Here is a 13,821-nt window from a genome sequence, read left to right as displayed (position 1 = left end):
CTGCCTACAAGCTATTCCCTGTGTCAAAAATATGGGGTTGTTTATAAATCTAGCACAGGTTTTAGTTCTCAGTGATCCTTCAGACACTTCGAAGCATCACTGTAGCCACAAAGAAGACACTAGCCATCCTGCAGGTCTCAGCTCTAGTTTACAACTACCTTCAATTGTGTTCCTACTGCTCCTTTGTGCTAAAGTATGTGCAATGCTTTCTGAAGGGCACAGTATGCTCTCTGAGAGGCAAAAAGTTTATGACGCCTTTGCTTATGCTGCATTTTTAATTGCTTTTACATAAAACAGTCTCTCAACAGATCACACAAAATTTCCAAATGTCAAAGACACACAGATCCTTCCTTTAATTCTGTCTTCAGTCTCTTTCTTTTCTTGACTCTCTGATTTGGAATTGTATGGAGAAACTGCATGGAATAGATCATATATACATTCCCATAGCCTATTATGCTTAATTTAAATTTAGATGTTTTAATTACTACAGCTTTTCAGATTTTTCAAACCATATGCCATTTCGACTTCATACTATTTAGGAATGCCAGACCGTGGCTCCCTATAAATACAGTTGAGAGGTCACTAAACTTTAATCAGTTCCATAATCACAACACAATTCATGACCTGAAAGAAGAACTCTCCTCTGTACCCCTTCAGCTCCAACAGTCACACAACACAAATATCAGAATGACCTCTCTAGTTCACAGATCTGACTCAGCTCCTGGTTAAAGCACTGTCAGTGTGTGAGCCACTGACTGAGATCCTGAAAAACAGTGTACAGGGTGATCATGAATCATTGTTACAATTAAGCAAAAGACAAACAGTGTGATGCAGGAGTCAGTAGAAGAAAGACAGAAAGAAAAGAAAGTACAAGTATATAGATTAACAGGGTAGAACTGCATTTGTTTCCTCCTTTCTTTTTTCCTAATTTTGGCAACTATTTTCTGTTTCCGAGCTAAAACACATTAATACAAATCTTGACATTAAAAAACAAACAAGCAAACAAAACAACAAAAAACCAAAACCAAAAATAGAAAATCTGCAAAAGGACAACCTCTGCCTCTTTTTGGATGGCACCAAAAAAACAGTTTTTCCTTCCATCTTCAAAACAGAGAATCTTCTTCAATAATTAACATGATGAAAACATGCCTCCTGCTTTCATCTTCTCTGCCTCTACTTTTTTCCTTTGTTCTCATGATAAAAACAGTCTTTAATGTAATTATTATGTTTTAATTTATTTATTTTTTTTTTTAATTTTTTCAGTGCTGTAGTTTGTACCTGCAGCTGCTTACAATTTAAAAAAACCTAAACAAGTGGCCTGGATGATTCAAAATTATTGCTAATGGCAGAGACTTTCAACTCTATAAGACAAATTAAAATGCATCATAAGATGATAGTGATGAAAGCCATAAGCAATCATGTCCTCAAGTTTTCTATGAAATAAATGTGGTGTGCTCAGTGATCTGTTCCGTATTGGGAAAGCCACTACATGTGGCACTTGTTAACAAGGGTTGATAGTCTCTGAAGAGTGGCTGCAAAACCAGTGCTTTATGAAATGAATTTATATTTTAGCTCTGGAGGAGTTGCTTTAGCTCAGAATTTACACATTGCATAAAGATGTCTTAGGTATGGCAAGCCTTTATGCAGAGTGGTAAGGATGTGGACCAATTCCATAACTGCTTAACCCTTCTTTGGTGCTAAAGAGATCTCTCTTAAGTTTAACAGTAAGAATCTTCAATGTACCAGATGGTCTGGAATTTAACTGCACAGCGGATGGAATGGGAAGGAAAGGAATAACCTCTACCTTCACTGAAATAATCTTTTTTTTTTTTTCTTGATTGTGCTTTCTTCTTTTTTAAAACGGCACTGCCAGAATGCAGCCCTGATAATTGGCTCCAGGAAAATGAAGGTGCCAAGACACAGGGAGAAAGGAGAACTGCTCTTGGACTGAGCCAGCAAAGGAAACGATACAAATAAAATTTGTGCGTGCTGAACCCATCTGGTCACAGGTCACTCATAACTACTCTTCCTGATCATGTTGTAGAAGAGAGTGAACTGGCTGGCTTGTTCTGATATACGAGATCCTTCACAGCTGATGACCCCAGACCACAGATATTTGCCTCTGAAGAAGATTATAATAAAATGAGCACTGTATGTAGCCACACATTTCACGTATCCTCCAGCTGGTTCTGGGTATATGTCTTGCTTCCACTGCAGACCCTTTAATTAGCTGAAAGAAAGAAAGAAGATGAAGCATTAAAGGGTGCCTGGAATGCATCGCATCCACCAGTATAAAGACCAAAAAAAATCTGTTAATATTTTAGGGAAACTTTGCTCCTCATTTCTTATTTTATGTACTTCCTGAACCAAAAACTATATTCAGAAAAGCAACACCATTCAGAGGACAACACCACATGACATGTACTTGGATACCAAGTAGGTACAAGGAACAAGATACCAAGTAGGAACAAGAATCAAGCACAATAGATGAGAATACATGCACTCAATAAATTAAAATACACCTTTATTTTTAAAAGAATGGGTATTGAGTTTTTTGTCATTCATAGTACTATGCAGATGTGTGACACCTGCACTGTAATACCTCGTAAAAGTGAGATGGAAATCTTACAGAAACTTTATAGGTAAACTAATCATTCAGTGATTAGCAATATTTAATGCAAAGTGTCTACAAAGTTCAGAGCACAAAAGAGAATAGTACCTAAAACTATGTTAGTAAATAAAATTCTTCTGTGTTTCCAGTACTCTTAAAGAGTTTTAAGTATTTTTTTAGGTTTGCAAGAATAAGAAGTGACAACTTGTTTTCAGAGGATTTGGGTAAAGTAAGTTATCCTTAAATACAGCCTTAGTACAGTAAGCTGCAGGCTCAGACACTCAGAGAAATGTTCTAGGAAACTATGAATGCTCCTTGAAATCTTAAACAAATAACATTTCTTAGACATGTTTTTTCTGGCAGAGCATTCAAGTAGCTAAGGATAGGCCTCCTTTTGTGCTATTCCTGTGTAGAGTGCACCTTCTAGTGGAAAAAAAGCAAAGAAACAAAGAAACAAACAAAGCATAACAAACAAAACCAAAACCCCAAAACATTTTTAAGTGTTCAAACCCTTTCTTGGCTTTACTGTCAACACAGACCCTTTATTAACTCTATTTTTACTTATTTTTTCAGCTATTTCAGCTCTCTTTTACTTCATGCCACACAATGGATGAACACATGAATATTGATTTTTCATTAAGGTATTAACATCTTCAGTAGATTGTCACAATGCTATTATTGTGCAGGTAGGATGTGGTTTCATGAGACTTTTGTTATAATCAAGGTTACTCATGACATGTCTGAATTAACATGATACTTACTTACCCATAATCAATAAGCAATTCTCTTAGGCACTCGAAATCATGAAGCTCAGCCCACTGGCAGCAAACAAATGGCAATATCAATTAGCTTAGCACAGTTTCAGTGTACTTTGCACAATAGTGAGCCAAACTGAGCATTATTTTTTAGTATTCATGGCAGTTATTTCTTTTAGTCACTATGCTGACTAAATAATCCTTTAGGTACGCTACTTCTCCTACACAGACCCGGAATTGTAGAAACACAGCCAGAGGGACTAGGCTAATAGAAAAAGGAAACTGGCAATGTTAAGACACAATAGGAACACAAATGACATTTGTTAAGAAAAGAGTAGAATAAGCACATGGCTATGGCAACACTTAGATTCAGCTACTCCTTTTTAGAGAAGAGACAGAGGATAATACGAGAGAGATGTGCTATGTGTGACAAGGAGTAGGTCAATGGAAAATGACTGGTCACCTCTTCCAATACAGTAAGGATCATGAGAGTTCTAGTCAGCAGGTCCAAAGAAAAAATAATACAAAAAATAGAACCTTTTTTCAAACAACTTCCAGTTAAGAGGTGGAGCCCCTTGATAGAGTATGCTGCAGATTCAAGAAGTCAATAATTTAGAAAAAAAATATATATATCTAAATCCTTCTATAAGAAAAATTCATTGATTGTTACTATCTCCCAACACCACCACTAAGGTATTCTGCAGATCATTGAAAGCAGGTCTGAGGAGTTCTTGTATTCTTTTACAATGCTAAAAAAGTGACAGACATCTTGGACTGTACAAATTGAGCATGCATCAGCCTGAAAAGAAAAGCCAAACCATCTGAGTAATAGAATAAGAAATTACAACAAGAGGTCAAAAGGCAGCAAATAGTAATTTGGAGATCTGCATTGAAGACTTGACTATTACTGGGTTTGAGAAAAATATGGAAAGAACTTGGGGTAAGACGAAGAATAGTGAGAAAGAGAAAAATTACTATAATGAGTATGAAATGTATGGTAGGAATCGAGACTGCAGACATAAGCAGATCCAGAAGATGAGCAAAGGGCTGGCAGATACAAAATTGCTCACTACAGTGGCTACAGTGAGGGTATGTGGAAGGTTAATGTCAGCTTTTTTAAGGGCATCTGGTCAACTCAGCTTTTTTAAGAGTATCTATTCAAGGACCTTTTCTCATTGCAGCAGGAGAAATAGAGAAAAGGAAGAAGTGACAGTCTAGTCTTCTGCAATTGTACTCATGATTGAAAAATAACACTGTTCTTGAGTAAGAGGTTAGTACATGCAAGAAGCACAGAAACAGCATAGCATAATCCATTATCTTAAATATTGTAATTTGTGTGGTACACACATTTGGAAGAGGCACATGCTGGGGAAGTGGACGCATAAAATCTTTGAAATCTAAATCACTATGCTGAAAAGGCCCCTGTAAAGACTACACTTTGGAGAGTCACCAGCTATAGTCTGACCACAGTTCAGTGGCATTCCACACAGAACACATTTAACACTGATCTGGTGAGAAACCAGCTGTCTTATGTGGATTTGCACTTGAATTTATATTGAAATTAAAACCAAAACAAATTTAAAATTACCTGAAAACATACTTCACATTAACAAAAATCAGCACAAAGAGAACAAGGAAGGACACGGTTTGGCTCTGGAGTGACCTAACAGGATTTACAGCCAGAAGGCATAAAAATCTCCAAGTATTTTTTATATTTCCACATAATTTCAATTATGTGCTTAGAAAAGAGGACCGTTTTATCTACACTTCTAACAAAGATTAAAACCAATACATATGTATGTATATGTATCTCCAGCTAAAACTCTGTTTCTAAAATAAAAACATGATGAGTGGGCACATTAAACTTCTGAAATCCCCACTGCTCAAGTTAATGAGCAATCATTTTATTTAGTATTTGAAAACATATTGAACAAATTAAACATTAAAACAGAGTTCCTTATGAGTTAGTTAATCCTGTTTAATACAAATATAAGTGACAAAAAAATGTTATAGAGATGGAAGAAGTAGGTTTAGCTTAACCTGCTAAGAACTGGAGTACAACCTTCTGTATTAATGTTCTGCAACACTTTAATGGAGCAGTATCACTGCTGTATTTTGACCTCTCAAATACTTTTTTTTTTTTTTTTTTCTTTCACAGATGAGAAATCATGTTGGGAAGAACAAAAAAAAAACCCAAGCTACAAAACTTTTAGTGTTACAACTAATTTGAACTCATTAAAGAAATAACATGACTTGACAAGCATAAAATAGAGAAAAAAATCTAAAGCCAAAAAAACAAAAGTTCTAGCAATACTGAAAAGAACCACTGATATTTTCAATTTTTAAAAAACAAATTTATAATAACAAAAAAAGCCTAATAAAGTAATTGAACACTGGAGTATGAAACAGTTTCGTTAGATGCTCATTTGAAACTCCGTATGTCACATTGGTTCTAGATGATAAACACACTGGCAGAAGCACCACCAAAGAAAATGAAAGCCTGCACAAACCATACCTATACTTTTATTTTATAACATGTTGCAACATTCTGTGTAGCACAATACAGTAACTTCCTAATCAGTGCTACAGCATGAAATTTTTGTGGTCTAGATTATATATAAATAACATGTAAGTCTCATTATTTTGAATATGAATCTTAAAGAGACGGCACACATTTTGCCTCACAGAAAAATCTAGTGATACACTTCTTTTGGAATCCCAAAACATCCATCTTTCAGCTTAGTCTCCCTTCTAGTATGCTGTCTAGGATTTAGAATGTCTAGAGTTTCACACACAAGGAAAACAAGTTTCAAGCTGTTAGCAGGATGGGTTAATCAAGTAAACAACACAAAAACTGTATTAGTCAATGTAAAGAATCAGAGAATCCATTACACAGATCGCTTCGGAACTGGTAGGTTTAAGACATGACTAAGAAGGTAAGTAGAACTGTGCCTTTGTCTATTACAATACAGCTGTTTTTCAGTTGGCCATTAATGCTCACAAGAAGAAAGTAATCACATGGACATTACTGAAGGTCTGGTGGCACCTGTTTACCAGCTGGAAACAATTCCTTCTGGGTACATGATCCACATCACAGAAAATGTGACCAGTTTCCAGCTGAGTGAACAAAAATACAATCATATCCCTTAACTGTTTTATTTGTTCCTATCTGGAAGAACACTCTTCATCAATTCTTCATGTACATTCACAGGTTTGTATCTGTATTGTTTCTAAGGGAAGTTCTACATCATGCGAGGCTAACCCTCTGCTGGAGAAGCTTCAATAACAGTATGGAACTCAAGAACACCAAACATGGGCTCCAAAGCTTGTTTATTGAGATCACACAATACATGCATAAACTTTGTACTATTATGTTTAACAAAACACTATGATGTAAGAAAGCTAACTTTTAATGGTGACTATCTAAAAAAAAAATGTCACATGCTGCAAAAGTAACTTACATAAACCTTTTAATGTATAAAATTAACATATAAAACTATTAATTTGTGAGTTATGAGTTTGAAAATAAGGGTAGGCTAGGTTTTTCTACCCTATGCTACAATTAAGTGTGCCATTATTGGAATTGACAGGACCTTATCATAATTTCTCTCATTTTCTTGACACAATATGAATAGGAACATATGGCACCAGAGTAACATATGCATTTGAGGATATATTATGTTTTCTTAAGGTACCAGGAACTACAGCTGTTCAGTTCTTTGGTTTTGAAGATACATGGTGTTGAAGAAATTTGAAGATGTAAATCCTCCTAACTTAAAAATTCCAAACAAAAGTAAAGAGAAACTCCAGTATTTTTATGTTTTCAAGTAACAGGATTTTAAAAGAATTCTCTGAAACTTCACAGCTGACAACATGACTGTAGACTACCTGGTGTCCAACTGAGGCTTGCCATTTGATAATGTTTTTTGTAAACCAAGCACAAAACTGAAGTACTCACCAGAGACAAATGCACTAGAACAACAGTCCCACATTCATTTCTCTAGGACGGATTCCCCCAAGATTTCTTAGGCTAACAACATGCAAACTATCTTTGGATTGTATAATCATTCTAACTTCCTAGTCAACTATTCTTATCTGCCATTCTGTGTCATTTGCTTCTATTGTCTAGCTATCTGGCCTTGCCTTCCTCTAGCACAGTGAAGCAAATATTGAAAAACAGTGTGATTGCTTTGTTGTCCAATGTGAAAGATGGGCACAGGTCTAATTTTCTGTCACAGTGAAAGAACACAAAAATTATTTTGGTTTGTCACTTATGGACAGAAGGCATGGTAAAAGAACAGATTCCAAGTGGGTAAACAAAAAGCAAAGCCATCCAACCACAGTATATATCCTCTTCTCAAATCTGAGTCCTTTGGTTACTTTGAGTGGGGGAATAAAGAGCTCCCAGCAGCTCAAAGGTTTGCAGGCTGTACCACAAGGATGTGGAGCATTGCATGAACCAAACGGAAGAGGGCACCTTGATTTTTCTTAGAGTTGAACTTGAGTTCCATATGAACCTGCTGGCTGCTGCAGTGGAAGAGTTCTGCAAGAAGATGAAGAGGATGGATTAGTTGCTTCATTTGCCCTTAGTGTAGATTCTGCTTCTGCTGAGAAATTTAAACAGAGGAACCAAGACTGTTGCTTTCTTCACCCACCAATGCCAACATTACTGCAGCTACCTGAAAAAGAAGATGGTAAGCTGCATAAAATGCAGCCATTATCAAATGTGCTATCAGAAGGTTATGCTTTGGGATTCACTGTAATGCAAGGATAAACCACTGCAAAGGAATTGGGTATTTTCAGTGGCTTTAGAAAGATTTTAAATGCCTACCAGTGCTTTTGTGAAGAATTTTCTTTGTAAGATGTGTAGTTCCAAAGCACTAACATCTGCAGCGTCATATACTAGACTGTCAAATCTATTGATCATCATCATTGTATAAATTGTACTATTTAAATATTAATGCATGTGTGTTAATGTTCTAAAAGAAAAAAATCTGTCATTACTGGGTTTTCTTTACAAGAAACAAAACTTAATAAGGCCGTGTCTTGGATAATCATCTAAGAAGGAAACAGTATCAGTAAGCGTTGGAAAGTCAAGATGTTGAAGGGAATAAATGTCATTATGGACAGCTGCTGTTGTAACAATTTTGCTTTTACTGGAGGATAAAGGGCAAGCTGGACTTGCACCTGAAGTTTAAATGAATGATGCATTATTTTGTAAATACCTGTGGAAGACCTAAAATGGTCAGCTTTGAAATGTGTGATAATTTTGGTATTTTGCCCAGACAAAGTAGCTTTTCTGAGAAACAGGGTATATTGATTGGGATGAATTTGTTTCTGAATGCATAAATTGGTCTGTAGCTACATAGTACTATATTCTATTGCTTGTGCTGTGCTACAAAGAAAAAGATCTGAACTGTCGTTCACTTTCTCTTGTAGTAGATTAGAATACAAGCCAAAGTCTTGATGTGATTTTTATATTAAGTATTACTACTTTCTTTTTCTATGCTAGTAAAAGCTTACAGAAAGTAGTGTTTGATTTGGGGTATTTTCCACCAATTCTTTCAAAGGAGTAGTTGCCCAGGCTAGATCTGTTCTAGCACGGCACAACCACTACCAATTCTGCCCAATATGCGGAAGTGCAACCAAGGCAGAAGAAGGAGCTTACTAGAAAACTTGCTTGAAAAAAGATTGTTCTAATCTCAAAGGTGTTCACAACACAACATATCCAAGAGTTGGTGAGAATATTGTGGGATAAAATTGGCCAAGAGTTGTTTGTTTGTGCTATTATATAAATGTAAATTCATTTTTTCTTATTTCAGCTACTTGCTTCTGTCCCACATCTTATGTACTTGTCTTTCCCCAGTGTATATGCTTCTCAACTCTATTTAGGATCAAGTAGTTCAGGTTTGACAAAGGTACTACTGTGACAGTATGAAACTTTTAGAAGTTCCAACAACAAGAATCACAGAATCACATAACCATAGAGTGGTTTATTTCTTGCAGTGCTAATAAATACTTGGTAAGATTTTATGTTACTGCATTAAAAAATAGAAAAAGGGTAGTTTGAAACAGGAAACAACACTTCAATAATCTCTGAGTTTGAGAGCAATATTTTAATGATCTTTCAGATGTAAATAACTTCTGATGTTGTAAAAACTAAACCAGCCATCTTTTTTATGCTTTCTTCTCATTTTTTTCATTCCACAACAGATGAGCCACTTACAGAGAAGATGAAAAACAGCCCTTATTTAATAAAACTAATTTGATAATTTTAATCTCTTACTTCAAGAGAAAATTTTCCTGTCTTTTCATTGCCTAACTTGACCTCCTTTAGACTGTAGGATTGAGTTAAGGTTTGAGAATATCTATACACAGAAAATTCTAAAGGATAGTTATTGTTGGAGATTACCTAGGACGTATCTAATTGAAGAACCAAATGCTGTGATTATTTAGCAACTCGAGCAATATAGAAAAGTGCTGAATTACATTTAGCAACAATCAAACAGTGTAGTGATTCTGAATGGAATATGGCCAGAGCAACACTCAGATGAGATTTTACTTGAATTCCATATCCAAAAGACAGCAGCTTTGCAAGCAAGCTATTTCTTGACACTCGGTATATGCAGTACATTAGGAAATTTGTATTCCTTAAACCACTAAAATTTGAAGAGTTTTGTTCATGCTGTGTAATGATCCCTCACCTTCTTCTCCTTTGCTTTTACAATGGTACCAGAGCAAAAAGAGTATTCACTACATGTAAATGTACAAGGCTTAAAATTCTGGAGGTGCCTTTTCTCCTTATTTGCCTGTACTACTGACAATTAACTTCTATTCAATATACCACTTGTAAATAATCTGCATTTTATCTGTTTTTTAGATTATAATAATTTACAGATAACAAACAGTAATTTGTGAGGTGGGAAAAAACAGATAAGGTGTTTAGGCAAGATTGATTCTACTAACCAAGCTGTGAACTCATGTGATGTAACATCTCCTGTAAGCTCATTGCAAGTGCAATACTGATTGTGAGATTTTAGAAACTCTGCATTGGTCCCTATAAACAAACTTCTTATTTCATTTTTCACATTAGATATGTGCAAACACATGAAAAATAAAAGTAGTTAAGTGTTCATACAAGAGCATGAACCATTATGTTCTTTTGTTTCCTGTAGTAATATTGCCCAGTGAGTAAATTATTATCTTGAATTCTACAACACGTGAAGGCAAAAGGAGTGGATGTCAATGGGCTGATTAAAGGTAGACCAATCATGGTGCTTCCCGGAATTAAATATACTAATCAGATTCTGAGCTTAGGAGACAGAAATAGAAAAAGAAGTGGAGCAAGAAGGTAAAATGGTGCTCCCTCTCTTATCTTTCATTTTAATTAGGTAATCTGATTGATTAAGACTTTTCAGACAAACCTTGTATTTTGTAAAGCTGTGACAAGTTGAGTTGTTACTTTTCTTACCTGCATGAAGAGTTAAGAGTTAAAAGGTAGTAGCCTTTTATTCCTGATTTGAAGGATATGTGTATAGAGAATATAATTGCTGACTGGATTTGACAACAGAGAAAGAGGATAACTCTAAAGGAAAAAAAACTTGTTAGCCTATTAAGTCATATCAAGACAGCCAGCCCATCCTTCAAGCGCTTAGAAAAGCAAATTATTCACAGAGTCCATAATAACAAGCAAGTATCCTAGGAGAATGATGAATATTGGCTCATAGTAACTGTAAGTATAAACATCTGCCTATTTTCTTTTTTTTTTTTTTCAGTTGACACTTTGTCAGGTAGTATTCTGTGGATACTAATTGTTTTAACACATCATAGAGTAAAATACCATTAAATATAGGATTTCATTACAGGAGGTTTATTACATAGCTTAAAGAGTTTCAAGTATAGTTCAGTATATTGTTTAGTTTTCTCAATAAATAAGAATTATAGCTTCCTAAATAGAAGGAATTCTTCATTCTTGAGATGTATTTTTGATTGTGAGTAAATAAAAATGTTTCCCTAAATTATATGGATTTCTTAGATGATATCATTCAAATTAACATTTTTTTTTCATTTGGTGTCTAAAATAGGAATAGCTGAGATCCATCAGTTGAAACAGAAATGGCAATTAATGGGAATTTTTTTGGAATATATATTCAGAACTTTTGCTGAAGACAAAATTCTTATATCCAGTGTAACAGATGTAATTCAGAATAAAGTATACTGCCTATGTTCTTACATATATAATAATAAATATATTATTATCCATTGCATTAAAATGATACCATGGACCATTACCGCATAGAGGCTACCTACTGGTTCTCTATTTTGTTTCAGTGGAAAGCAGTGCATATATTTAAATAAGGGTATAAATGAACAATGTTGACGCATAAATTAAGCATCTCAAAAATACTAAATATCTGCTTATCCTTATTACTACATTATTTCCTCTTGTGACAAAAGCAATAATTTAAGAGAAAGCAAGATTTTCTTAGTAAGGAAGTAGCAGCTTTATAAGAAACTGAGTTTTACATGTAGTTTTTCAGAATTTAAAATCTGAAGGTTGGACTTACCTTCTCCCTAAGAAAGCAGAAATGCTTGTGCACCTACAGCCCCTGATAGCTGAATTATTTTTACTATGAATTTGCTGGGACTTGCATTCCCCATTTTCAGTTAAAATAATATTTAAAATACTTGACTGACAGCTACCCTAATAAACTTTTTTAATACTGGAGTGAAGAGCACCCTGCCTGCCAGGGAGGTATCTTTAAAATAATGGCCAGGATAGGATAGCCACTATTCCTTTAAAGAAAATTCATCAAAACCCTTGTAATGCTTTTTCTGGTGTCACTTGTCACTTATAGAGGTGTCCAAAATAATGCAAAATATGACATGGGGTTTGGATTTTCTGAATATGATAATTTATGGCATAAGTGATGTTCCTCATTGCTTAGGCAGTAACCTTTCTTGAGAATCAGAACTGCAGAAATATTAACAGCTATCTTTTCATGATCCAAAAAAAGCGAATTCTGATTTAGTATGATTATTAAAAGTCCCAGAGCACATTTCATGAAGTAAAATGGTTGATCACTTAGTCCTAGTATAATACCTGTTGCAGATTAATTTATTTACCCATCTTTTTCTAAGCATTTAATTTAGATGACATTTTTAAAGACCAGTCTTTTCTGGAAAATATATGAACAATGAAAATAAGATATATGCCAGCTGAGGCAGAGAATAAGAAAAACTACGAACACAGATATTTTTGATAACGCATGGCTTTTCTTGCATGTGTTTAGCATAAAAATACATATTTTGGCAACAGTGCTGCAGAAATGGGTGTTCAGAAACTATTTAAATAAGGTAATAGTGAGAGCTTGATAAAGAGATTTAAAGTATCTTTGTAGAAAACAGGCAAAAATACAAGGTACTTGGATAAGAGGCATGTGAATTAAGTAAATAAGAGGTAAATCAATCATGAACCCTTTTTACCTACTCTGTATTGCACTACTAGGCTCTCATACACAACTCATTGTAATGACATCATCTTTGTGAAAAGTAAAGTAGCATAACAAAAACATAATATGCCACAAAAAAACAATTAGTAAGGTCAATAAGAGGAAGAATTCACAAGGAAAAATCAATATTTAGTAAGAAAGAGGAGACAAGGAGCAAAGCAAATATTAGTATGGAATAGAAGAATATTGAGAAATATAAGAACAGGTAAAAATGGAAGTGAAAGAGAACAAAATTCAGTGTAGTTAAGGCTATCTACGACAATGGAGACAGAAAGTAGGATTCTGTATCCCGGGGGGGGGAAATTAAGTAGATGAGTTTGATGTGGTAGAAGTACAGGAGGAAAGAGCAGTAGAAGGTTCTTGGTTAGAGAAAGGCTTTTTTAGTTATTCTGTAACATAATTCTTCTACAGTCTGTGAACTGCATCCTTCTTGCAGTGTTTCCTCTTTTCATTATTATTCAATACGTTTTTCACTTTTCTACTCATCTATCCATCTTGAACCATGCTAACCTCAGCCCCAAAGCAATTTTAATTCAAATCCACTGCTAACAGTCATGCCTATTATACTTCTCTTTAAGAAGACCTTAAACTCAGCTCAAATCTGCCATAGACTTGAAAGAGTATTGGTTTAGGCCCCATACCTGTGGTCATCAGACCTTTATTTTAAGCTATGATTTAGAAACCTTTGAAAATTTAATCCTAAATAACCTCAAGAAAAAAAGAGATGCATTAGTACCTGCTCTAGCACTTTCCTGGTTTTCATTATAACCTGTCAGTTTTTATACAGGTGAAAAGCCAAGCAAGTTAGAGAGGCCGAGAGAGTTAGAGAGCAAAATTATTCCAGAGAACCTTTCTTATTCTCCTGTGTTTTTCCTCCCACACAGAAGAGTGGAACCCAGATGCACTCAGTTTTTAGAAATGAGTAGAAAAAGAAGAAAAAGCT

At 34.9% G+C, this 13,821-nt stretch overlaps 1 protein-coding gene across 1 annotated transcript in view; it reads left to right on the top strand.

The window, feature by feature from the left end:
* Positions 1–13,821, top strand: part of NUDT12 (nudix (nucleoside diphosphate linked moiety X)-type motif 12) — a 119,526-nt gene that overhangs the window by 73,120 nt on the left and 32,585 nt on the right. The window contains 5 exon segments of the mRNA XM_010007230.1: positions 7,496–7,599; positions 7,602–7,776; positions 7,778–7,907; positions 7,910–8,060; positions 8,937–9,104. Of these exon segments, the coding sequence (XP_010005532.1) occupies positions 7,496–7,599; positions 7,602–7,776; positions 7,778–7,907; positions 7,910–8,060; positions 8,937–9,104 (728 nt within the window).

The sequence above is a fragment of the Chaetura pelagica genome, unplaced genomic scaffold (assembly GCF_000747805.2).
Source record: "Chaetura pelagica isolate M959 unplaced genomic scaffold, ChaPel_1.0 scaffold40, whole genome shotgun sequence".
Classification (NCBI taxonomy): Eukaryota; Metazoa; Chordata; class Aves; order Apodiformes; family Apodidae; genus Chaetura; species Chaetura pelagica.
Note: the sequence above shows the minus strand (reverse complement) of the source record. Positions and strands in the feature narration are given on the sequence as shown.